General features: G+C 44.7%; 1 protein-coding gene across 1 annotated transcript in view; it reads right to left on the minus strand.

Moving 5' to 3' along the window:
* Positions 1 to 27,935, minus strand: part of LOC138250519 (mitochondrial ornithine transporter 1-like) — a 133,761-nt gene that overhangs the window by 46,371 nt on the left and 59,455 nt on the right. The window contains exons 4-5 of the mRNA XM_069205476.1: positions 27,067 to 27,204; positions 9,178 to 9,350 (exon numbers count right to left, since the gene is read on the minus strand). Coding sequence (XP_069061577.1) covers positions 9,178 to 9,350; positions 27,067 to 27,204 — 311 coding nt within the window. The remainder of the gene's footprint in view (positions 1 to 9,177; positions 9,351 to 27,066; positions 27,205 to 27,935) is intronic.

Below are 27,935 nucleotides of genomic sequence, written 5' to 3' on the forward strand. Positions count from 1 at the left end.
GGAGCATAAACCCAGTTGTTTATATTAATAAGAGGAGACACCCAGTAGTATCCCTCAATGTCCGGGAGTGCCAGACCCTCATTATATTGATTACGTCGGAGTATTTTTAACAAGATTCTTGGGTGTTTCCTGTCCCAAAGCAGGCTCCTCAGATCTCTATTCATTTTAGTGAATAGTGTCTGGGAGACAGGGTAGTAAGTATTTTGGAGCTTGTATAAAAGTTTGGGGAGTGTGATCATTTTAAACATAGTCCGGTGAGAGGCAGACCCCTCCATCTTTCCACATCGGTCTGGACGTCTATGAGGACCCTTCCCACCTTGCAGCCTGTGCACAGCTCTTTCCTTGAGGTGACAAATCTCCCAAGACACTGGAAGCCATCTTAGGCCATCCGAAGCCCATGCGGTAATGGCAGCGGGTCCTGTAAAGTGTGGGGCGCGTACAGTACTGATTTGCACCTATTAGTCATATAGCCTGAGTGGGCTCCATCTTCTAATACCTGGAAAAGTGTCAGAATAGCGTGTGCTGATTCAGTGACATACAGGAGGATATCATCAGTGTACAGAGATATTTTTTCCTCCTGTTCGTCTGGCTACGTGATGTGAAACCCTCTAACCCCTGTGTAGGAAAGTCCTCCTTTTTGCTCTGGTCACCCCCAAACTTTTTGGACAGATACTGGTGGCTACTGACTCTTGGCTGTGCCCTGGGTACTGCTTAACAGTTCCAGGGCCAGTGCTCTGTGTAAAGTGGATATGCAAACAAGGCTAATTATAATTGACAGTATCAACCTACCTATACATCACTAGTATATGGTAGGGCATGTAGGTGTAGGGACCCCAGCATAAGTAGTGCACACATATGTGCACTGCTGAGGGGCCCAGGGTCATTTTAAAGGCAGGCCTGCTTTTCACCCCAGGGGCACGGATAAATTTGGCAGAGCTGCACCCACACCTCAGATCCATACCAGGAACAAGACAAGAAGAAGAAGGACTGACCTGCTGGATCCCTGACCTGCACGTGGACACTGCACTCTGAAGGACTGCACCAGCTGCATACTTGGGCTTCACCACAAAGAGGTCTTTGCCTGACTTCAACTAGTTAGCTATTTTTCACCTGTAGCAAACAGGGAGTCCCTTCTTGAACCAGAGTCCTCTGCATCAAATCCTGAAGGAACTGACCAGCCAACCACTGTCCAGTGGTCATTTTGGAGCTTGCACCAGGTGCATTCTGGGAGTTGGAGTGCTAGCTCTTAAAGAGCAACTCAGAGCTTCTGGAACCTTGGGGTGAGTGGTGGACTCCTAAAGAACATTCTAAGACCTTCTGGAAGAAGATCCAGAAGTTTGGAGAAGATTGGAGAACTTTTGGCAAAAATATCCATGAAGGGACCGACCCGCCGTGGTGAGTCAAGTCGGCTTACCTCAACCACGACCCAGCCTGACTTGCAGGTTCGTCCTGCTGAAAAGCTCCGGAGTCCCAGACTTCCAGGATTTCACCTGGGGCTCCTGGAAAGTTAATCTGATGACCTTGCATCAAAATTGGCTTGCTGTGGAGGGTCGACTGCGGTCGGAAGGAAAAAGCTAAAAAAAAGTGACAAAGTCCGAACGTAAAAAGTTGACTGGGGCTTCCCGCACACCGTATCCGAGGAGGGCTCCAGGGATGTCGGTTTAAGATTCAGCTTTGGAACAGACGAAGATGTCTCTCCTGAAAAATTGACTGAGTCCGAAGGTAGAATTCTTCACCAAGGTCTACTGCAACGCGTATCCGAAGAGAGTTCCAGGTAGGTTGCCTTGGATTGGTGACTTCATCCTGCTGATGAAAATCTTTGAGAAAAGCCTTAAACTTTGACTTTGCCACGGTCGAGGGGCGACCAGATATCCTGAGTTGCACTTTTAGCTTTTACACGATAGAAAACATTAATTCTTTAAAAATTCATATCTCTGGTTCCCCTTATCTGATTTTGTTTCGGTGTCAAATTAAAGCTAACAATATTTCCTTTCTTTATAAATTGGTTGTGGATTTTTGAACTGTTTCCTATGTTTTATTTTATTACTGTTTTGTGATATTTGAATGATTTACACACTTTGGGCCTCATTTTCAAAGTCTTTAGGGTAGAAAACTGCCACTCTAGTTTTCCGCCCGCCGGCACTATTATAAGTTTTCTGCTGGGCCAACTGACGGAAATAGCGTTTCTGCCCGCCGGCCCAGCAGAAAACTCACAACATTGATGCCGGCTCGTAATCAAGCCGGTGGCAATGTTGCCATGTGTCAGGTGCGACAGCACCCATCGCGCTTTTCACTGCCCGTAATTTGGGCAGTGAAAAGAGCAACAGGGCTGTCCATGGGGCCCCTGGCACCCCGTCTCCACCAGCTTTTGCATGGCAGTGGGACTGCCATGCAAAAGTTGGCAGAGAGGGGACTCGTAATCCCCAGGGCATCGGGATCTCTCAGGTGATGGATCATTGTCAGTAGCATATCCCTGTCCAAGGAATTTAAAAAATGTGCTATTATGGGCCGTTGAGGGGCTCCAGGAGGTGGTCTAGTGTTCACCAAACTATGTACATGTTCAATTATGAAGCAGGAAGAGAACTGATCAGAAGGAAGGGATGCTCTCAACCATTTGGTCAAAAAGCGTCCATATTTGGCCCTTCAATCCTCTCTGCAAATCCCACGAAGTGCAGGTTGTTCTTTCTTGTATGGTTTTCTGCATTATCTATCCACCGGTGTAGGTCCTTTGTCAGGGCACGTATTTCTGAGGCTTCCTGTCATAATTCAAAGGTTACATTTTCCCCCTCCAAAATCCTAGTTTCTGTGGTGGTAACCCTCTCGGATGCCTTTCTTAGGTCTTGTTGTAGGAGATATTCCTCCGATCGTACCTCTCCAAGCCTCCCCTCGAGGGCCTCCTGCAAGGCTTGGATTGCTAACAGTACTGCTGCATTGTCCAACATGATCGGGCAGGTGGCTCCATTGCAGATTTAGCTGCTTTCTCACAGCAGTGTATCTTACCTTGACTTTATACTTAGGATCTTTGTCTATAGCCATGGCAACTCTCCCCCTGGTCACCGATTTGGAGTATTCCCTCGGCACGGTATTCACAAGCAGGGACTGGGTCCAGCCCCAAGAACCCTTGTGCAGACCCCCACCTGAGGGGCATCGCAGCAGCTCACAGCTCAGCTCCTCATCGAGCACAGGCCTAACCAAAATTCTGGTTCTGTTTCTTGCTGCAAGGTGAGGGCCCTTGTGAAGCGATCTGGCGGGGGGTCCACTGACTCAACGGAGTGTATACACCTCTCAAGAAGACCTCAGTAGAGTCTTTGGCTGGGTCCTTGGAGCTTACATAGGGGCCTCCCAGAAGGGATAGAGAGACAAGTTGAGCCTGTCCATGGGGGAAGAGTCAATGAGTAGCGCCTGGGGCCCAGTTGCACACTGCTTGGTACACAGCAAGTACAGCCCTCTGGTCTCAAGCAGACACTGAAGCTTGTCCCCCCCCACTTCTCAACAGGTGAGGGCCCACGGCAGCACCAGCAGGCAGTCCAGGGCCCCAAACACCACTGGGTGTTAGGTCACAAACAGTTCATGGAATAGTAGGTAGTAATCAGAAAATATGCCCTTCAGCTGTCTCTCATGTGGAAGGGGGGGGAAAAGAAGGCCAAGAGGGTTTTCGATGTGGGTGAGGGGGAGACCCCGTCCCACCTGTCAGCAGCCCAGCATCTGCGGGCAAAAACCAGGTAATCATAATCCCTGATATCTAGGCTGCTGCCAGTGATCCGCAGCTGCAGGTCCCTGCCTGGAGGATGACTCAGCGGTCCTGTTCCCCTGACTGGTGGGGGGGAGTGGAAGAAGCAGCCCAGGCCCCACCAGCGTCGCGGGCTGCCCCAAACCAAAGGGGGGCAGGCCATGACTGAAGGAACCACCTTCACTAGCAGCCAGGTGGGTAGGCCACTCTCCTCGGGCGCTCAGCATTCCATGTACTGGGCTGCTCTGTATTTTGGCCTAAGTATGCCCAGCGCCACCCTCCAGACACACAGCAGCCCGTACAGCGGTCTTCCCCCGGGGTCCTCATCATATATCAGAGGAGCGCTGCTGTGGTGCGGTGTGATTGCAAGCTACAAAAGGGCCCCTCAGTCGTGGCGATCTCCACCGACTGTCTCCTTCTTGTCCCCTGCTACTGCAGGCCGGCTGCCATGGCTCTCGCCTTTTGGGTTCACCGACCACATCCGAAGGCCAGGAACGATGTTGATCTCTGCCAAGCATGTATCAGTTCTGCATATTTTAGAAACTGGGCTGGGTGCATGTTATATTCCATTTGAATAGAGAAGAAGGGCATAATGCCCCCTGTTCCAGGATTTCAGCCACCTTGGAGCTACCAATAGCATCCCATTGTTCAAAGCCCCATCGTTTTGTGAATTGCTGTAACCAGGTTCCTTTCCACAGGGATGTTTCTCTGGTGATCTTGTGGTCCCATCCTAACGCCTTTGAAGCCTTACCCCATGCTTCCAGTGTAACCCTTGTAGCTGGTGGTAGTATCAGGGAGCTCCCCACAAAAGAGGTGATGTAAATGGGTTCTGTGTGCTAACAGCGCATGTTCCACATGGAACGTTGGGTGATGTTGTGGGGCATAAACCCAGTTGTTTATATTAATAAGAGGAGACACCCAGTAGTATCCCTCAATGTCCGGGAGTGCCGGACCCCCATTTAATTGATTACGTTGGAGTATTTTTAACAAGATTCTTGGGTGTTTCCTGTCCCAAAGCAGGCTCCTCAGTTCTCTATTCATTTTAGTGAATAGTGTCTGGGAGACTGGGTAGTAAGTATTTTGGAGCTTGTATAAAAATTTGGGGAGTGTGATCATTTTAAACATAGCCGGGTGAGAGGCCGACCCCTCCAACTTTCCACATCGGTCTGGACGTCTATGAGGACCATTCCCACCTTGCAGTCTGTGCACAGCTCTTTCCCTGAGGTGACAAATATCCCAAGACACTGGAAGCCATCTTCTGCCATCCGAAGCCCATGCGGCAATGGCAGCGGGTCCTGTAAAGTGTGGGGCGCATACAGTACTGATTTGCCCCTATTAGTCATATAGCCTGAGTGGGCCCTATCTTCTAATACCTGGAAAGTGCCAGAATAGTGTGTGCTGATTCAGTGACATACAGGAGGATATCATCAGTGTACAGAGATATTGTTTCCTCCTGTTCGTCTGGCTACGTGATGTGGAACCCTCTAACCCCTTTGTAGGAAAGTCCTCCTTTTTGCCCTGGTCACCCCCAAACTTTTTGGACAGATACTGGTAGCTACTGACTCTTGGCTGTGCCCTGGGTACTGCTTACCAGTTCCAGGGCCAGTGCTCTGTGTAAAGTGGATATGCAAACAAGGCTAATTATAATTGACAGTATCAACCTACCTATACATCACTAGTATATGGTATGGCATGTAGGTTTAGGGACCCCAGCATAAGTAGTGCACACATATGTGCACTGCTGAGGTGCACAGGGTCATTTTAAAGGCAGGCCTGCTTTTCACCCCAGGGGCACCGATAAATTTGGCAGAGATGCACCCACACCTCAGATCCATACCAGGAACAAGACAAGAAGAAGAAGGACTGACATGCTGGATCCCTGACCTGCACCTGGACACTGCACTCTGAAGGACTGCACCAGCTGCATACCTGGGCTTCACTACAAAGAGGTCTTTGCCTGACTTCAACTGGTTCAAGAAGGGACTCCCTGTTTGCTACAGGTGAAACATAGGTAACTAGAGTCCCCTGCATCAAATCCTGAAGGAACTGACCAGCCAATCACTGTCCAGTGGTCATTTTGGCATTTGCACCATGTGCATTCTGGGAGTTGGAGTCCTAGCTCTCAAAGAGCAACTCAGAGCTTCTGGAACCTTGGAGTGAGTTGTGGACTCCTAAAGAACCTTCTAAGACCTTCTGGAAGAAGATCCAGAAGTTTGGAGAAGATTGGAGAACTTTTGGCAAAAATCTCCATGAAGGGACCGACCCGCCGTGGTGAGTCAAACCGGCTTACCTCAACCGCGACCCAGACTGACTTGCAGGTTCGTCCCGCTGAAAAGCTCCGGAGCCCCAGACTTCCAGGATTTCACCGTGGGCTTCTGGAAAGGTAATCTGGCGACCTTGCATCAAAATCGGCTTGCTGTGGAGGGTCGACTGCGGTCAGAAGGAAAAGGCTCAAAAGAAGTGACAAAGTCCGAACGTAAAAAGTTGACTGGGGCTTCCCGCACACCGTATCCAAGGAGGGCTCCAGGGATTTCGGATTAAGATTCAGCTTTGGAACAGACGAAGATTTATCTCCTGAAAAATTGACTGAGTCCAAAGGTAGAATTCTTCACCAAGGTCTACTGCAACGCGTATCCGAAGAGGGCTCCAGGGAGGTTGCCTTGGATTGGTGACTTCATCCTGCTGATGAAAATCTTTGAGAAAAGCCTTAAACTTTGACTTTGCCACGGTCGAGGGGCGTCCAGATATCCCGAGTTGCACTTTTAGCTTTTTTACGATAGAAAACATTAATTCTTTAAACATTCAAATCTCTCGTTCCCCTTATCTAATTTTGTTTCGGTGTCAAATTAAAGCTAACAATATTTCCTTTCTTATAAATTGGTTTTGGATTTTTGAACTGTTTACTATGTTTTATTTTATTATTGTTTTGTGATATTTGAATGATTTACACACTTTGGGCCTCATTTTCAAAGTCTTTAGGGTAGAAAACTGCCACTCTAGTTTTCTGCCCGCCGGCCCTATTATAAGTTTTCTGCTGGGCCAGCTGACAGAAAGAGCGTTTCTGCCCGCCGGCCCAGCAGAACACTCACAACATTGATGCCGACTCGTAATCAAGCCGGTGGCATTGTTGCCATGTGTCAGGTGCGACAGCACCCATAGCGCTTTTCACTGCCCGTAATTTGGGCAGTGAAAAGAGCAACAGGGCTGTCCATGGGGCCCCTGGCACCCCGTCTCCACCAGCTTTTGCATGGCAGTGGGACTGCCATGCAAAAGTTGGCAGAGAGGGGACTCGTCATCCCCAGGGCAGCGGGATCTCTCGTGTGATGGATCTCTGTCAGTATTATATCCCTGTCCAAGGAATTAAAAAAACATGCTATTATGAGCCGTTGAGGGGCTCCAGGAGGTGGTCTAGCGTTCACCACACTATGTACATGTTCAATTATGAAGCAGGAAGAGAACTGATCAGAGGAAGGGATGCTCTCAGCCATTTGGTCAAAAAACGTCCATATTTGGCCCTTCAATCCTCTCTGCAAATCCCACGAAGTGCAGGTTGTTCTTTCTTGTATGGTTTTCTGCATTATCTATCCTCCGGTGTAGGTCCTTTGTCAAGGCACGTATTTCTGAGGCTTCCTGTCATAATTCATGGGTTACATTTTCCCCCTCCAAAATCCTAGTTTGTGTGGTGGTAACCCTCTCGGATGTCTTTCTTAGGTCTTGTTGTAGGAGATATTCCTCCGATCGTACCTCTCCAAGCCTCCCCTCGAGGGCCTCCTGCAAGGCTTGGATTGCTAACAGTACTGCTGCATTGTCCAACATGATCGGGCAGGTGGCTCCATTGCAGATGTAGCTGCTTTCTCATAGCAGTGTATCTTACCTTGACTTTAGACTTAGGATCTTTGTCTATAGCCATGGCGACTCTCCCCCTTGTCACCGATTTGGAGTATTTCCTCTGCACGGTATTCACAAGCAGGGACTGGGTCCAGCCCCAAGAACCCTTGTGCAGACCCCCACTTGAGGGGCATTGCAGCAGCTCACAGCTCAGCTCCTCATCGAGCACAGGCCCGACCAAAATGCTGGTTCTGTTTCTTGCTGGAAGGAGAGGGCCCTTGTGAAGCGGTCCGGCGGGGGGTCCGCTGACTCAACAGAGTGTATACACCTCTCAAGGAGACCTCAGTAGAGTCTTTGGCTGGGTCCTTCGAGCTTAAATAGGGGCCTCCCAGAAGGGCTAGAGAGACAAGTTGAGCCTGTCCATGGGGGAAGAGTCAATGAGTAGCGCCTGGGGCCCAGTTGCACACTGCTTGGTACACAGCACGTACAGCCCTCTGGTCTCAAGCAGACACTGAAGCTTGTTCCCCCCCCCCAACTTCTCAACAGGTGAGGGCCCACGGCAGCACCAGCAGGCAGTCCAGGGCCCCAAACACCACTGGGTGTTAGGTCACAAACAGTTCATGGAATAGTAGGTAGTAATCAGAAAATATGCCCTTCAGCTGTCTCTCATGTGGAAGGGGGGAAAAGAAGGCCATGAGGGTTTTCGATGTGGGTGAGGGGGAGACCCCGTCCCACCTGTCAGCAGCCTAGCATCTGCGGGCAAAAACCAGGTAATCATAAGCCCTGATATCTAGGCTGCCACCAGTGATCCGCAGCTGCAGGTCCCTGCCTGGAGCATGACTCAGCGGTCCTGTCCCCCGACTGGTGGGGGGGAGTGGAAGAAGTAGCCCAGGCCCCGCCAGCGTCGCGGGCTGCCCCAAACCAAAGGGGGGCAGCCCATGACTGAAGGACCACCTTCACTAGCAGCCAGGTGGGTAGGTCACTCTCCTCGGGCGCTCGGCATTCCATGTGCTGGGCTGCTCTGTATTTTGGCCTAAGTATGCCCAGTGCCACCCTCCAGAAACACGGCAGCCAGTATCGCGGCCTTCCCCCAGGGTCCTCACCATCTATCAGGGGAGTGCTGCTGTAGTGCGGTGTGATTGCAAGCTACAAAAGGGCCCCTCAGTCGTGGCGATCTCTGCCGACTGTCTCCTTCTGGTCCCCTGCTACTGCAGGCCGGCTGCCATGGCTCTCGCCTTTTGGGTTCACCAACCACATCCGAAGGCCAGGAACGATGTTAATTTCCTCTTCCGGGCCGCAGAGCACAATTCCGTTCCAGTCCAGGCCAGGCCAGTGACCAGTGCAGCAGCAGCCAGATTACAGTGATTACAGGATTACGAGGAATTAGTACGAACCTCAATCAAAGAGCGTCCGCCATATTGACCTCCCAGGCCACGCCCGCTGTGTGGCAAACTATTTGACATTCAGAATTATCAACGTTCTCAATTCCAGGAGATGCTAGTATATCAGTGTTTTAAATTCAACAGCACCTTCCTTTCTTTTGCAGAATGTATTCTATGTTAAATGATTTATTTAGCAAAGCCAAACGGCGAGAATAATAAATCATAAAATATACTTACCAAGTTCATCTTTAGATTTCCCTTCTGATACAAAAAAAGAGCGACCTAGCTCATATCCTCCAAAGAAGAAAAAATATCCTGGCACCTCTCTAAGTAAAGTGCTCGTCAGTCCTTGGTACAATCCCAAAGGTCCCTCTTTTTGGAGAATGCTCTTCACCACCGACCACACTGTGCTGACAAAAGAGAGACAAGTTTCAGTGGACAATAAATGCTCCTACACAATCTGATCTGTTAATACTTAGTACATTTGTCTGCATTATTTCATGCCATGCAATATGATAACAGAGGAACACATAAAGGCAAGGGAAAGTACAATTCACTCCTGGGATACTGAGGGGCATATTTATACTCTGTTTGCGCCGGAACTGCGTCGTTTTTTTTTACGCAATTCCGACGCAAAACTAACTCCATATTTATACTTTGGCGTTAGACGCGTCTAGCGCCAAAGTCCATGGAGTTTGCGTCATTTTTTTGCATGGACACCTACTTTGCGTTAATGATATGCAAGGTAGGCGTTCCCGTCTAAAAAATTTACTCCGAGGCATGTGCGCCGTATTTACACTCGCGGGCAAAATTAACGCCCGGGAGTGGGCGGGTCAAAAAAAATGACGTACGGCCGCTTTTGCGCCGTTTTTATAGTGCCTGGACAAGGCAGGCGTTAAGGGACCTGTAGGCTCGGAAGGAGCCCAGAGGTGCCCTCCCATGCCCCCAGGGACACCCCCTGTCACCCTTGCCCACCCCAGGAGGACACCCAAGGCTGGAGGGACCCATCCCAGGGACATTAAGGTAAGTTCCGGTAAGTATTTTTTGTTAAAAAAATTGTGGCATAGGGGGGCCTGATTTGTGCCCCCCTACATGCCACTATGCCCAATGACCATGCCCAGGGGACAGAAGTCCCCTGGGCATGGCCATTGGGCAAGGGGGCATGACTCCTGTCTTTGCTAAGACAGGAGTCATTTCTATGGGGGTTGGGAGTCGAAAAAAATGGCGCAAATCGGGTTGAGGCAAAAAATTTGCCTCAGCCTGACTTGCCCCATTTTTTGGCGCCCAAGCTCCATATCTCCCTACGGCGGCGCTGCCTGGTGTACGTCATTTTTTTCCACGCACACCAGGCAGCGCCGGCGGCTAACGCCGGCTAATGCCGGCTAACGTCATTGATTAAATACGGCGCCCGCATGGCGCTTCAGAATGGCGTTAGCCGGCGCTAATTTTTTTGACGCAAAACTGCGTTAGCGCAGTTTTGCGTCAAAAAGTATAAATATGGCCCTGAGTGCATAGTAGGCCCTGCTGAAGCTTTTGGTCGATATTTCACATAGTGCTGCCCCACTGCAGTCACAAATTGAAGGCACGTTGCTACCACTGCAAAACATTATCATAATTCTGCAGAATAAATTAGGAAGGCAGCATAGCATTCCTACTGATGCTTTGTGGCTTACTTAGTGTGAGGTGGTATCAAAAGGCTCAACACTTTCATAACATCGCCCTTGGGCTCATGTTGGGCTGTTCACAAATATAACACAACTAACCCACAAACATTTGCATATGTTGAGGCACTTCAGGCCTCCATGACTCCATTCAGTGCTGTGCGCAGAGGTGGCTCTCAATTCCCGCATCGCTAACATTGTTGAAGGAATTGGAGTGCACCTTATTGAGCACAGAGCCTTTACCCTAGTGTGTCCTTTGCATGCTGGGGTGGCCTATTCACAAGGCAACATTAGCGTAGCACATCGAGGTCCTATGTCTACCTCTTCGTGTTTTCCTTACACCCCCATATTTTATTCTTAGAAGGCCTGATTCATGTGCATGGCAAGAAATTAGTTTGCAGTATCTCAGAAATAGGGATGAGTGTGAATTTAAACTGGAAAAAAAACATTAACAATAATTTGATAAGTACAACTACAAGCTTATTTTTTAAAAAGATCGTGTTGCCTTCACATAGTAGCATTGTCAGAAAATACAGAATATTAAAAATATTTCTGTACTCAATCCATCATTATTAAAGCAATATTTAATTTTCATTTCGTATTATTTGCACTGTCAATATTTTCTGCTTGTCAATTTAAAATGTGATTAATGAATCATCCACTTTACTGTTTTTTGTAAAATAAAGATTGTTTTTCCTATACTTTTCCATTCAGACAGTTGTCTCTCAGAGACCACATTTTGCCAATACAAACTCACACACACATACATACAGAACAAAAGGGTGTGATCTAGGGCAGCCCCGAACAGCGTTTTACTGCTGGCATTTTTAAAAGTTGCTATTGGCTGGGTTGGGCTATCCTTAAAACCATGGCACTTCGTGTAAGGCTTCGTGGGACTTTCGTCCCTGTGACAACCTCTCACTGTGCTCCCTGACCACAGCCTCTTTTTCCCCCCGAGCTTAGTGGCAAGGCTCCCTCCAGTCTCCACAGGATTGTACCCCTGATAACCCGCTCCGACTACTGCCACCACACGCTATCTGGTCCAGGCTCACTCATGTTTTGGCTTTGCCAATGCATGTTGAATTGCAATTACAATACTACAAACACACGCATATACAAAAGGTGAGCAGGCCAATGCTTGTCCTTGGAAGTTTTACCAGGAGGCGTACAGGCCTTTCCTATACCGTCAGACAAAATAAACAAGTCTTTCAATTGGCTCTCCCTATCTGTTTGTGAACAAGTTTAGCAAAGCACAAGCAAATTGAATATTTAAGATCCTCATCGGAGTATGGTAAGGAATCCTACACTCAGGAACTTCAAGTGTGAGGGTTGCAAAATATTGTAAGTGTCCTCACACTTATTCTTTTGTATTTTTATCACCATTTGAGCAGTCTTGTATGATTGTGAGCAGTCCTCCTCATGGCTCACAACATCCCTTTCCAGGAGGCAGTGTTTCACTTTTGCTTCAACAAACATGACAATGGCTTCTACTTTGGAGTTTTGGTGTTTCCAAGATGTGCATGGGTGAGGCATGGTCCAGAGGCTCAGCAAACAGATTGACAGCCTGAAGGTGGAGGTCTGTGTGTTCCCCTATGGGAGGAAGTTGATATTCCTTACTGCTGCTCTCTATGCCAAACTATTTATGTGTGAATCCTGTATCCAGTATTGGCTCTTAGCCAGAAGATGTTGCTTTGTGGAATTTGTAGGGTGTTATGGAAAACTGTAAGTGTGCATGCTAAATTTGAACCTGCAATATTCGGAAGGGGAAAAGGCAGGGGTGCTTAAGGTATGATGTATAAAGGGGACACTAGCCAGTGTGAACTGTTGTTGTCTGCACCCTGTCGTCACTGTGAATGTTCCTTTGTGGGAAGTCACTACAGATGTACAATATGTAATCCAGTTCTTTTGACAGACGCTAATGTGGAGCTATGGTCCAGAACCAATGAATGGCAGCAATAACATGACTAGGGTGCAGACACTGACATGGCATATCCATCTATCTAGTTCATTACTGTGGGTGGCTGTTCTACTAAGTGTTGCTTGCTTGGTGGCGGGGTTCAGTCCTGGGCTTTTGTCTTCCAGGAGACCCGTGAAAGGGAGCAAAGTGCTTTTCCCTGGGATCCAGCTTGCATTTTCAACTGTAAATACCCCAGTATGTGCCCCTACAGAAGATCAATAGACTATGGGCCTGATTTAGGGTTTGGCGACAGATTACTCAGTCACAAACGTGATGGATATCCCGTCTGGCATATTGTGATTTCCATAGGATATGACATAATTGTAATACAGAGACAGGATATCCGTCACGTTTGTGACAGAGTAATCCCATCCGCCAAACTCTAAATCAGGCCCTTTGTATTTTCTGCAGTTGATTCATAAGTTTTCTGGTTTTAGACCAGCATAGCTATCTTTATGCATTTTAAGAATAGGTACATGGAGGAGCAGCGCTTTATTTTTAAGGAACCCTAAATAAATACACTGTGGAGAAGTTGAGAGCTTTCACAATGAACAAAGGGAGAAATTAATGCAAGAGTGCAAGAGCTCTGCACACTTGTGGTGCCCCATTTGGTTACTCAACACAATTTTGATGGGCTTGGCTGTCTTTTTTTTAGGTAGGCATGAAACAGCAATTGAGAGATATTTTGGTAATCTATTCCTGGGAGTTTACTGGGCAATGCAGTCCAACCTGTGCATAGTTTAAGATAACTGCACTTTCTTATTCTCAGCATTTGTTTTGTTTTTGTGACATTTGGGGTGGGCAGAGTAAAGGTGGCAGCTCCCATGACTAAGCTAATGTCTTGTTAATTTTGTACAGAATGTGTTTTTATAAAGGAATACTGCTACCAAGCTGCTCACTTCTACTGCTTCACAAGTCACCACACATAGACTTTTTTTTTTTGTTTACAATTCTGAAATAGACATCAGACATCTCAATCCCTCTCAAATCAACTATAGTGAGTCAGACAGCCAACAGAATATTCCTTGAACTCTATTTTGCCTACTTGTTACCCAATCCAAAATGAGAGGTTATGTGCTAACATTACTCACCACGTTCAAATTTGCCCTATGTTCACTCAATCGTTTTTTATTCACTCTTCATTCATTCACATTCATTTCTCATTTTTTATTTCATAAATTCAGTTTTTAAACTTTGTGTCATTAGGGTCCAGATGTACTGACATTAGGAATACTGATTTACTAATTGCGATTCTCTCCGAATATTCCTAATGTGTGAAAATATTTTTAGTTGTATTAGTGATTTCTAGTTGTCAACAAATAGACCTACCTCATGCATATTCATAAGGTAGGTTGCAATTTGCGACCCATTAGAATCACAGCCATTACAGCCATCACAGGGATGGTCAGCAGACCACCATGTCTGTGATTGCTTTTTGATAAAGGAAAACCGAATGTGTTTAAAAATAAAAAAGTAAAACTTTGAAGTTTCATTTTCTAAGAGCAGGCAGTGATCCCTTGGACCACTGCCTGCGCTTAAAAATGTTTATTTTACATTCTCGAAGGGTAAGGGCTCCCTTGGGGATCCCTCCCCATTTACGAATGGATTACCACCTCCTTTAAAGAATTGGTAAAATATGAATGTTTTGCAACCGTAATTCAGTCGCAAAACATTCATACATTCCATTCAGATTCGGTATTTGGAAAGGATGGCCTAAACACGCCCCTTCCAAATACCGAATCACAAAGACAGGTTTGTACCAAATCCAAAATTGTGCTGTGAACATACCTAAAAACAATTTTGCAATCGGAAACGGCCCAATCGGCCATTTACAACCACAAACATGCTTCTTATATGTGGGCCTAAATTATGCAGCGTTGACAAACTTTATGTGTAATGTAAAATAGAGAATAAATGACAATTGGTTGCTTGACCAGTACTTTGGTTTAGCAATGCAATCATCTAAAATGTTTCTATTCGGAGTAAAACAATAAACACCTTTTGGGTTAATTTTGAATCATTATACATGTGGCTTTGAAGATATGACAAAAAAACCCTCATCCACTGCTTCATGATGGTATGACTTACTAAATAGCTTGCAAATCATTGGACAAAGCAATCTTGCATTTATTTGTTATTACTGGTGTATCAGCTTACTCCACGACGTCTCTTCTTCGTATTTCCAAAGTGCCTACTGAATTCATATTTTTCTTGAACCCAATAATTGTGCATTTTTAGCACATCTATCATCAGAAATCTGAAGTATAATAACTTGAATCATTTAGATCTAAACAGTATCTGTTCACAGAGATCTTCTAATTAGTCATGTCCAGTAAAATCATTTGTGAAATACATCCGAGCGCCCGGAACACAATAGTTTATCAATGTTGCCTGTCAGTCATGACCTTCTTTGGATTTTCTTATCCAGCCAGTTAAAAGGAAATGATTCTGATTGGAGCACCCCCAACTGCTTTGATTAGGGAGTAATATTTAGCTTTAAGGCCCTAAACGCACTATTGGTTTGTTTCTACTTCCTCATCTTTAGACCCCTTTGTAGCATTATTAAATCTTGCTAGTGTTATTTCTTTCTTCTCCATCTTCGGCCTCATCAATGGGTGATGACTTAGGACCTGATATATATTTTGACAGACACCCATCGTTCCTCCATGGGGCGGAGTGAATTACTCCATCCCCATGGTGGAAGGGCCGCCTGACAAATTTATAAATGAACCCCAAGCATGGGGTCATTTACAGTGCATTGGCAGGAACCATTGTCACAGCAGTTCCTGTTGATGCATGTCCCTGTTTGGTACAAGGCTGAGACAGCAGGACGCAGCCCTGCACCAAAGAGTTTTCCTTTTCAGTTTTCAAAACAAAAATCCCGAAACAGGATTTTCTTTGTGAAAATAAACAAAGTAATGATCCCCTTGCCATGGGAGTCATCTTCCATGGTGAGGAGACCATTATTTGCATTTTACTGTCCCTCTCCTCCAGGATTTGCCTGATGGAGAAGGACAGTAAACAAATGGCTGTACGTCTGCCTATCCTGATTGGGTGGGAAGACATATAGCCATTTCTCTGACTGCCCTTACTCCGTCAGGCCGTTGGAAAGGTTTAGCTATTGCAGTAATGGTCTAGTACCGCTGTGGGCAAAGCTAAGGTCTGCCTGCTTATAAATTAGACGGGCAAATGGGCTATTATGTTGGCGATATGTGCACTCCATTGCTGTTGTGATGGAGTACACACACCACCAACATAATTCAGCCCCTTACTCTCACTGACAATGTACACATCAAGGGACATACGATGAAGGGACATTCTGAAAATTCAGTGATCACATGTCCTTTCTGTATGTTTGCATGAACTAACAGAGCTCCCTACAGGTAAAGTGTGTAGTAAGTGTGAAACATATACATTCAACAATTGGTTGTTTAGAAGGTGCAACAAATACACCTACCTCAATTGATCCTATATCTCTAAGGTAATATAGACTCTGCAACTGTATCAGTATTGAAATTCTGTTGAGATCCGAATCAATTGAGTCATATATGACTTCTGCTAAGGCATTACAGAAATATATTCTATGTTTCTCTGTCATCCTCTTCTCTTTCCACCTTTTTGTTGGATTAGTATTTGCCTTTTGGGTCATGTACTAGGTAAGTTTAAAATGCTACTCTTTGCAGAGCTGTGCCCTTTTTCGCTTATCTTTTTTGTCTTTCTTCACTAGAGCAGTGTGGCCCTTCTCTTTTGTTTTTTTGCAGAGTTGGGCACAAGGGAATGCATCGTCCTGATTATTTCTTGGCCTGCTTCCTTATTTTGTGTTTTATTTTTTGCTTAATGATGCCAATCTTTCTCTTTTACTGTTTTTTCATTCGAGGAAATAATGAACAAACTTGTTTCCTCTTAGAGAATTCCCAATTTTTGTGGCTGTTTTATTAGAATAATACATTTCTCGTTTCCCTGCCTCTTCATAGAATGCACTCTTATGTCATGAAGTGATAATGTGTGTGTAATGTGAGACAGAGAGACCCTTATTGGTAGCCAAACAAGTGTTTAAACTCTACGGGACAAAAAAATAACGTTCAAATAATGCAGTGGGAACAAAGCTCTCTTTGGTTCCTGAGGTTTCCACTTGCACTGGACTTTAATTCATTTTCTCTGAGTTAGAAATCCCTTGGAGAGTGCACATGTGAATCATTATCAATATACCAGTCAATGGCATTGAGGTGGCAGTTTCAGGATGGAGAAAGGATGGTCAAAATAATTCAAATAATGCATATTTTTTTTGTTTGTTAGGGTCACCTAGGGAAGGAATGCGTCTTCCTACAGGAGTCACACTCATCAACGCAAATGCGTCCATTACTTGCGTTAATGGCATTACTCCTAGTCCTACTCCCTCACCTTCCTTAAACCAATGAGGCTCCCTGCCTCCCCCTAGACCCCTCCCTTCCCCTTAAACCCCCCCTCACCCCCACCACCTCCTGTACAAAAACAAGCCCAAGCAGCAACTCAGGCGGCCCGTACTTGGAGGGCGGAGGGAACGGAAAGGAAGGCGAGGGAGTAGGACTAGGAGTAATGCCAACGTAAGTAATGGACGCATTACCTCCGGTCCCTCCCTCGCCTTCCTAAAACCAATGAGACATAGCAAAAAAAAAATAGGAGACGCACACTGAGTTGCAACAAGTTTAATCACAACCAACAAAGGCCACCGAAAACCACCCCCCTATTACATCATAGAGGACAAGACACGGTGACCCAATACCGACTCCAAACTGCCCAAGTCCGCCAGTCTGTAATGACGAACAAAGGTCGAAAGTGAGGCCCAAGTAGAGGCCCTGCAAATTTCCACCACAGAAGCGCCCTGAAGCTCCACCACCCTAGCAGCCATACCCCTGGTAGAACGGCCTTGAATCCCTTGGGGTGAAATAAGCCATCAAAATCAGAGAGTGAACCCACCGACTCAAGGAAGCCGCGGACGGTTTATCCCCTTTCCGAGCCGGACCGAAATTCACAAATAGATAATCACCTTTCCGGAAAGGAGCAACCACCTGTAGATACTCCAACAAGGCCTGTCACACATCTAAGGAATGCAACCGAACCTCCTCATCCGAGGAAGGTTCTGGACAAAACGAAGGAAGGATAACCTCCTGGCGAGCATGAAAAGACGAATTCACTTTGGGAACAAACTATGGAACCGGGATAAGCACCACCCGATCCGGAAAAACTTTACAAAAAGGAAAGGAGCAGGCCAAGGCGGGCCGAAGTAATGGCCACCAGAAAAAAAGTTTTCAAAGAAAGATGACGCAGGTCACAGGAACCCAGAGGTTCAAAGGGAGACATAGTCAAAGCATCCAACACCAACGAAAGATCCCATGAAAGAAAGGACCGCACCAGACGAGGAAACAAGTTAAGAAGACCTTGGAAAACCGAGGCATCAAATGACCCTCATCAGACAGATTACGCTATGGACCCCTAAAAACCTGAATCGCCGCCCACTGCACCCTCAGGGAAGCCACAGACAAACCCAACTGGGCTCCATCCTGTAAAAATTGCATCACCTCAAATAGAGAAGCAGACGTAGGATCTAACCCATGCCCGAAACACCAAGAAGAAAAAACTTCCCACTGCCGACCATAAGTCATCAAAATGGAACGCCGCCGGGAAGCCAGTAAAGTAGAACTCAAAGCCATCGGAACCCCCAAACCCGTTCAACTTCCAGGCCACCTCAACGACCCCATCGGGAGGCAAGGAAACTCCAGAGGCGACGGACAGAGAGGAAGAGTCCACACATGATCCAAAGCCATCAACTGAAGCAACGGAAACCAATTTGCCCTCGGCCAATGGGGCGCGATCCAGAGAACCCTGGCCTTCAGAAGACGTACCCTCACCAGAAACGCAAGGAGCAACTGGAAGGGCGGGAATGCGTACAAAAGACCCTGAGGCCAAGGACACAACATCCCGTCCACCGCTCAAGCCTGAGGACAACGAAACTGGGAGAAAAAGCGGCTGAGTTTCGCATTCTCTGGAGATGCAAACACATCCACCACCGGAAGACCCCACAGGTGAACCAGGTGACGAAACAGAGACCATCGGAGGGAGAAAAGCTGAGATGAAGGAATTACCCTGCTCAGAAGATCTGCCCGAACATTGACCACCCCCTGAATGTGGGTGGCACGCAGGGAAAGAACCCATTTCTGTGCCCAAACAAAAATCTTTCTTGCAATGCGGAACAGAGCCCATGACCTGGTCCCCCCCTTGCCTGTTCACGTAAGCTTTGGTCACCAAGTTGTCTGTCCGAATAAGAACCGCTAAACCTTACAGGGAGTCCTGAAAATGAAGCAGAGCCAGAAGCACCGCCTTCAACTCCCGCCAATTCGAGGAACGTCTGGCTTCCAGAGGCGACCAAAACCCCTGGACCTGAGCCGACCCCATCCAGGCTCCCCAACCTGAGAGGCTGGCATCAGTCGTCACCACCACCGGGAGAGGAGGAGATAAAGACACCCCTACATGAAGATGAGCTGGCACCAGCCACCAACCCAACTCCCTGCGTACAAACCCCGACACCGGAATCCACGCTCGAAGAGAACTTGACCCCGGAGACCAATGAACAAGGAACCAGTTTACCAGGCAAAGAAGATGAAACCGTGCCCATGGCACTAGAAAAATCACCGACGCCAAATGACCCTGCAGGCGCAAACACTGAAGGGCTCTGGGAGCAGGCTGCGACAAGATCGACCCCACCAGAGACTGGAGGCCCACTAACCGCTTCTCCGACACAGTCACCAAGACTTGAAGAGTCAGAAACTGTGCCCGAGAAAAACTAGATCCTGGGAAGGAACCAAATCTGATTTCCCCCAGTTGACCAAAAAAACGTGGTTTTGCAGGACCGACAGAACCCGGGCCACATGCCTCTGCAACATCACTTTAGAGGGCGCTTGGATTAGAATATCGTCCAGATAAGGATGTATAAACACCCCTTCGGAATGTAGAAGAGCCACCAGGGGGGCCAGCACCTTGGTGAAAATTCGGGAAGAGGACTTGAGGCCAAATGGTAGAACACAAAACTGAAAATGGTCCTGGCCCACTGCAAAGCGTAGGAACCGCAGAGAAGACAGATCCACTGGAACATGCAGGTAAGCATCCTGCAGATCCAGAGATGCCAGGAAATCCTCTGTACTGACCAGAGGAAAAAGTGCCTGAATAGAAAGCATACGGAAATGCACAGTCCTGATCCAGGAATTCACCCCCTTTACATTGAGGACAGGACGAAAACCCCCTGACACCTTTGGAACTAGAAACTAGACGGAATAAGTGCCCAGACCTCTCTACCCCACAGGAACCTGGGAGATGGCCCCCTTGAGAAGCAAGTCCCGGACCCCCTCTAACAACGTCTGTCTCTGGGCCCTGTCCGCAGGCAGTGGAGTGGGACGCACCCCGGAATCTGGAGGCACAACTTCGAAATCTATGGCGTAGCCATTGTCCACAATGTCCAGCACCCAGCGATCGCTGACACTCTCCTGCCAAACGGAAAGAAAGTGCCTCAGTCGTCCCCCAACCGGCCCTATGCCAGGCCCACAATGATTGTCAGGACCCCTTCTTGAATCCTCTCCGACCCGTAGGAACCGACTTTTTAGGAGAAAAACAGGGCTGAAAATGACGTTTCCTGAAAGAAAAAGATTTGGAATCCGTTTTAAGAGAGGATCGCGAATGCTTCCGCCAACCCTTGCCAGAAGAAGAACCACCTTTGTAAGGCAAGGTGTGTTTCCTCTCCTTCAAGGCCTTCGAAAGCATGGAAGGCAACTGATCACTAAATAAACTGCGCCCTTCTCAAGGCAGTCTCAGGAGAGCATATTTCTCCCCAGGATCCGCCTTCCACATCCTCAACCAGAGGGACCTACGAGCCCCAATCAAACTCCCGACGCCAGAGCCGAAGTGCGGACAACATCAGAAGACATGTCCGCCAGCAACCTGGCCTGCTGCTCCATAACAGCCAGAAGTTCCGAGCACTCCGAACCTTCCTGAACAGCCACCGCCAGCTTGTCAAAATCCTGCACCAAAGATTGTGCCAAATAAGCAGAAAAAATACCTGCTCTGAGGGCCAAATTCTCTGCCGCAAATGCCCTTGTAAGACCAGAATCCACCTTACGGTCAGTGGCATCAGTAGGAACACCGTCTTGCCAATCAGAGTTGCCAAAATGGAATCCAGTTGAACTGAGGGTGGCAACACATCTTCCCCTTCCAGCAAGTATAGCTTCTGAAGGAACCTTGGAACCTGAGACTTGTCCACATCCTTCCACTCCTGTAGTACCATATCCTTAACAGGGCCCTGAAAAGGCATGGCAAACCTCGAAGGCGTCTAATACTGACGGAACAAGTGCGAATCCGTCCCCACAGGTTGAAAAACAGGAAAACCTAAATTGTCCCGAACATGATACATAACCTCCCACATCTCTTCCCTGGAGACATATTTGCCCTCAGAAGAAGTAGAAGGAGCGTCATCATCATCACAAGAAGAGGACCCTTCTGCAGCCCCAGGAGGACGGGCAGTCGAAGAACGTCCAGGCCTGGCCGCACCTGCTTGAAGAGCATGAGACACAGCCACTTCAATCATGTCCGGAACCTCTTCTCTGGACATGAGAGGCATAGGAGCCCCCCCTGTTCCCTGGCGACCCCCATGAGTGGAGAGGGGAACCTCCCTATCTTTCCCTGAAGAAGAGGAAGAGGAAACAATCCGTCGTCGCTTTGCCGGAGCCTTAGACATACTGCCAACAAGAAATGCAGGCCAGAGGTCCCAGTCCCCCTTAAATAATGGAGAAAGCCCCCCCCCCCTAAAAAAAAATAGCAGCAAATGAAAATGCGGCAACAATTAGCCAAAAAGTACTAAAACGCGGGCAGAACGCCCATCCTACCGTAATAATACAGAAAAAAACACAACTGGCACATCAGCTCGTCCCTGCGAGCCGAAGATCCGGAAGTTCAGCCCCAGCCGCAAAGAGCCGACCGACCTCGTCAGCAGACTCCCAGGACGCGTCTCCAAGGCAGCAACGCCTGCCTCCAGAAGACGCGACCGCCGGGAACTCACCACGAGGAAATCCGTGCATCGAGTACAGTGCAGCCGATGTCCCCCAGGCCACGCCGTGGAGGAAGAAGAAGGTAAGTCTAGCGGGGCTAGACAAATAAGAACAGGAGGTGGTGGGGGTGGGGGGGCATTTAAGGGGAAGGGTGGGGTCTAGCGGGAGGCAGGGAGCCTCATTGGATTAAGGAAGGTGAGGGAGGGACGTGAGGTAATGAGGTAAACCACCATTTAGTGGTATGTTTGTGGGTATTCACAACATTTTCAATGCCTTCTCCACATGTTCTGCTCTGCTAAACGTGCACTTAAATGACATGGGTGTCATGAGAAGGGCAATATGGAAATGCCCACATCGTCCCACGTCGTTATGGGAAAGGTTAAGCAATATTTCCATGTAAATATAAAAGTTACAAAACATCTTGCAAATTGTCCATTTTTGCTAAACGTGTTCATATGTAGTCTCTTCAATGCAGAGTCTTCCCATGTTACTGCAAATCATGTGTGATGGAAAATGTGTGCAAATGATAAATCTACCTCTCATTGAGCCTAAGGGTTCAGTGAATCAGGTGCCCTGTCGTACATCTTTGGAATATATAGTCATACATCTGCACTGCCACAGATGTACCTGTATTATACAATGTGATGACGGGTCCTTAGATTTATTGTGTGGATTTGATGCATAACTGTGTGAAAGCATTGCACATCTTTTGGGGTATTTTACACGTCTAAAAACCAGCCACGCTCTATATTCTCTACAGTTGCTGAATTGCTTTGTTGCAATGTACAGCTGCTAGAATTTGTAGTATCACTCTCTACTTTCATGCTTTCAGAGTATCGTCAAGTCAGTTGAAGCTGCATTATCATCAGTAAAACGTGTGATTAAGTGCTGACTAAAGTTGGTATGTTACTGCCAAAACAACGTTTGCTAGCTGCAACTGATTTCTCATTTGAGTAAATACTGCCCCCAATAGGTTATATTTAGTAAAACAGGTTGTTGATTCTACAGTTCTATTTTCCATCTACTTCTTGAATTCTTCTTGTCAACTATGTTGCTTCTGCTACTATTCGCATGTTCGTGATTTTTTCGTTTTTTGGCAGTGATGCTTATGGCTAACAGATTAATCTATTCTTATTCCTTCAAACAGCAATGAAGCTTATAACTGAAACATGACATATTTAAGTACCTTCCTTAAAACTCTCCAAACCTGTGTTTGACCTTAATCTTTAGGTAATATGCATCTTATAAATGTAGCAACCGACGGTTCAGTGCATGCATAGATTTCCATTAATTTCATATTTAATATCTGTTTGTCATAAATATTTTTAAACATCCTGACGCAGCAAGACTATTTTTTATTTATGGAGGTTGCTCGCCAAAATGAAACACTGAAGAATGAGAACACCCCAAGATAGTTGAACAGTCAGGGCTTCTGACATAAAGCAGAGGGCGCTGTATGATGTGGGCCGAAGAACTACAACATTTTCCTACAGGGCGAACAAGGGCCTGGCCATCTGGGTGTAGCATACAAAGAAATAAAGAGCTGCATTGCTAAAATAAAGCTTTGTACTTTATATGCACATGATGAAGCTATAATTTGGATTAAATTATATACCAGAATATAGATCAGAATAATCCCTGCACGAGCTGGAGAAACTTGCACAGCATAACAAAGAGATGATTGTCATTCGTTGATCCAACCAAGGAATTTAATTTGTCCCATGATTGAGGTGGGTATCTATCAAATCCTAAGAAAGATATAATTTGACTTTACATTCTGCCCAAGGCATAGAATGTAAGATGATTGTTGTTCTTGCAGTGCTCAGATTGAAAGATTGGGTTAGGAATGGTGTTATAGCTCCGCTATGTGAACTAACAGAAGAGCATTGGCTGTGATTATGGTTCTACTCAAGCTGATCACAAACTTTGGTGTGCAATTGCCAGAAAATCTTTAGAAATTATGTCTGCTGTAGTTGACCCTTGGACATTGCATGATCTGACTGAAAGAGTATACTTTTTTCTCTGTGTCAAATTTCACACAGTTTAGGATTGATCATATGTTTGTAAGTAAACAGTTATCTCAAAATCTGGCCAATTTTCAGAAAGGATCTATTCTAATTTCAAATTATGCTTTAATCATTACAGAGTCAGATCGTATTCCTTTTCATAAAAATGCTGGAGGATGGTGGTTTAACAGCTCCCTTCTAACTGACCCGGACATTACAAAGGTTTTCTCTACATTTGCTGAGGATGGTTTGATTCATATTCATGACAGGAAGTCTGGAATTACTTTTATTATTCAGTTCTTACTATCATAAGATTGAAAATAATGCAGAACATTACATTACAAATATTGTACTTTCTGAAAGATACAGAGCATATCCAAAAATATTATAGTATTATGGCAGGGATGGTTTTAAAGCAGCATTTTGAGGTTCCATAATACATTTTGTGTCCAATAGAAAAAGAGTTGCTAAAGGATTCTAAACTTGTTTTAGATAACACTAAGAAACTAGAACATCCATTGTATTCCTCTAAATCTAAGGATTTTTCAGACATTTTAAAAACTAAAATGTAGTTTTATATGGATTCCACAAACACTATGTCAACATATTTGCTAAGTGTTACGTTAGATGTTACAGACGGGCATTATGAGTGAAATATCATAAAATAAGAAAGGAACAAGCTAAGATAGAGGCACTAATAAATAAAGGTGGCACTCAAATTCATAAAGATCAAGATATTTAAAGGAATCTGCAGTTTCATAAACAATTATAGGGCTTTGCTACTTACCCCACAGAAAACAATATGTTTAAATACTTTCAATTATATTCTAAACCCTTCTAATTTCAGGAGGATCTTAAGACAACAGAAAAGGCCATTACTAATGATTAACTAATGCATTAAATTATCAAAAGGAGGCAAAGCACTTGGTCCTTAGTTAATATAGACTATAACACTTTTGCTCAGATACAGACATTATGAGTAAATCCTTTACTATCTAAAATTACAGAACATGAGCAGTCTGGTTTCATAAAAGGTAGACTATCCCCAGATAATACTAGAGCCTTTTTAATGTGATTAATAAATCATATAATCCTAAACTAGTGTCCATAACTTTAGATGGCAAACATGCTTTTGATAGAATGCAATGGACATTTATATTTAAGTCACAGGAGTGGCATGGATTCTGCCCCAAAATGATTAATTTGATATCTCTATTGTAAGGTTCCACTGAAGCATCCGTTTTTTGTTAATGGATTATCTTTGAATTATTTTTTAATCATTAGAACCCTTTCTTGCTAGAATAAAAAACAAATCATGCATATCAGGTTTTAGCTACAGAGATAAACATTTAAAATGCTACACTAATATGGATGGCATTTTCCTTTTCACCTAGAGACATATTTCCCAGCTTTCTTTTCAGAAGTTACTTTCTTCTTTGCTATATCAGGTTCTACATTCAACCCGGACAAATCTGAAATTCTCCCATCAAATACGTCCGGCACAAAACAAATGTTTGTTTTGTCTGGTTGTTCTTGGAACTCAGATAAAATTTAATATTTATGGGTATGGTTTAGTAATTTAATTAGGGATACAACTAGACTGAGATAGTACATAAATGTAAGACTTTGATCTCCAGATGGAATATTCTATTTTTGCAATGGGTGGGTCACTTAAAATAAATTAAAATTATGCTAGCCCCTATAGTTAGGTTAACTATCTCTAAGATACCAGTTAAAATTCCTACCTCGTTTCTCAAGAAGATTGATTTTCTTTTCTCCTTGTTTGTATATAACAAGAACAAATCAAGATTGTAATTGTCTTTATTAAAGCATGTAAACAAGACCATAATACTTTTTTGTCTATACCAATCATCTTATTGACCATTAAAAGAAGACAACCAATATTTCCCATTGGAGGTTTATATTGAAAGGTTAGTTATTGATCCTTTCTATTTTCAAGAGTTTTTTTCTTTTTCAAAATACCACTTTGTATTTTATTTCTAATTTTTAAAAACACATTAAAACTCTTACCCCACAATTTTGCTCAGAAATTGAACATTGAGACAACATACTAATTCTTCAATTTGGTACAATAAATACATTGCATATTATAAGAAAACATTTTTTGGAAAAACAAAAGAATAATTTGGGCTCATCATATTTTTGAAAAGCAATATTTTATTTCCTTCTCTGATTTTCAATCTAAATTGAATTTTCACTGGTACTTTAAGAAGAATTATGAATGTTTAGTGGAAACTATATCTGAAGTTCATTTTAGTCTCACTTTGAAAACTATTCCTGATACAATAGAGAATAATATTAACTGCATACTACTCTCCAACCCTAAAGCTTTTTTTATATAGATACATGAATTACAAAGCTATTACTAGGTCTAAGTCGCAAATTTTACTTCTTCCGGAAAAAGATCTTTATGTGTGTTGGTCTACTGAGTTATGAAAATCTTCTTGTGCTACTAATACCACTCAGTAGCTGTTTGTATTAATAAAAGAGCATTGTTAACCACAACATCTATAGCAAAGTTTCTAGTAATGGAAATACTAACTGTGCTCAAAGTTATTTCCTGCATGTACTCTTTCCATATCAACATATTTACGATTATTCATAACTGGTATGGAAAAATGTATATGCAGTATTAAAGAACAATGTTCCTTTTACACTTGTTAACATAGTCTTTGAAAGCCTGGCTGAGTTGTGGGAAGTTTCCTCCCTTAACAAAACTTAGTTAGACTCTTACTTGCTATTGCATTTCAACAAATAACTCTGAACTGGAAAAATGCTTCCAATGTTAATTTTAAAGCATGGTGGATCGGTGTCTATTATAATCTAAGACTGGGTAAAGTTTTTGTAACACCTTTGTCATTAGCTATAAAAAGATAAGCTTGCACATTTATGAAGTGACCTTATATTGCAAACCTGATTGAATATTACTATGTCTTCAATTTGCCTGCTATTTTTCCCTTGTCATCCGCCTCCTAATTTTCCTCTCTAATATTTTCCCAGCTATGACCCCTTTTAAAGCCTGCATTGATGATTTTGTACTGAGCTTAATCGTGTTATTGCATATCCTAATACAACAATTTCTATTCCTATTTCTTTTCTTTAATAACAGCTTCATTGATAGCTCAGAAGATTATATTTTACTATGTCATGGTTATATGATTTTTTAAAGTTACATCACTGAAGTTTTCAAACATAAAAGAAAATTGAGACTCCTTTATCAGACATTGCATTCAGCTATGCCATCAAGTATTCAAATGCCTCCTCAATTTGTGATGTTTTGGTAATTCAATGATCAATAATATATACTCACTTGACATTGAAAAGAGATATCAATAAATTGCATAGTTTCCAAAATATGGTGCCACAATTTTATCAGACAATTGTACGTGCATAGAGCTAACTATACTTACTTTTGTCCTTTTGCTATGTTTCCAGATATTTGCATTTCATGCATAGCTTGTAAACGGCACTTCACCAATTCTGTTGGACACAGTGCAAGCGAGGCAAAGGCAGCAGCAAAAGAGCCTGCAGCAGCATTTTGCAGATCACTGAAACAACAAGAATGTTAAAGAGGATTTGAACATTGTGTAAAATTGAGCTTAAAGTGATAAGTGAATTTCAGCTGTAATAGAGATCATAAAACACATCAATGTAGTATAGTACTGAGATACTAGTAATATTACATGAAGCATCAAAGGTATCGTTGGGCAGTGTTCATGCAAGAATGCCTCCTGGGATGACCTAAAATCCAAGATCTATCTTCTATGCTCTATAAAAATTGTTTTTTCTTCAGGCAGTTAGCACTTTACTCACATTATTATGGGATACAAAGCTACCTACTGAGATTAAGCTCCATAACTGATGCAGGTCTAGGCCATATAGATTGTAATGTTTAACACATATTTTGCCCTCCTGCTGATCCGCTCTTGCTGGATGCAAGGCTTCCATGGCAGCAATCACTAGCTTACAATGGATGGCATCAATAAATCTAATATTTTTGAGAGCCGGGAAGTCCTGTAAAGCGTTTGTATGTCTGACTATCGTACATTGAAATATTGTCTGACATAAGTATAGGACCTGATTACATATGGCTCGTTAAATTGCAAACTTTGTGAAAGCACCTATTGCACAGAGATTTCAACTATAAATGGTGCAAAGTTTGTCACATCTGGTAATTATTGCGTGGAATAAAACTTATCCCCTCTGGTAAATTTCATCAGGTCAAACCTGCCAGAATTTAACAGGAGAAAAAGGCCTGGTATTTACTGGGCAATGAGAA

This window comes from Pleurodeles waltl, chromosome 8, assembly GCF_031143425.1.
Source record: "Pleurodeles waltl isolate 20211129_DDA chromosome 8, aPleWal1.hap1.20221129, whole genome shotgun sequence".
NCBI classification, from domain to species: domain Eukaryota; kingdom Metazoa; phylum Chordata; class Amphibia; order Caudata; family Salamandridae; genus Pleurodeles; species Pleurodeles waltl.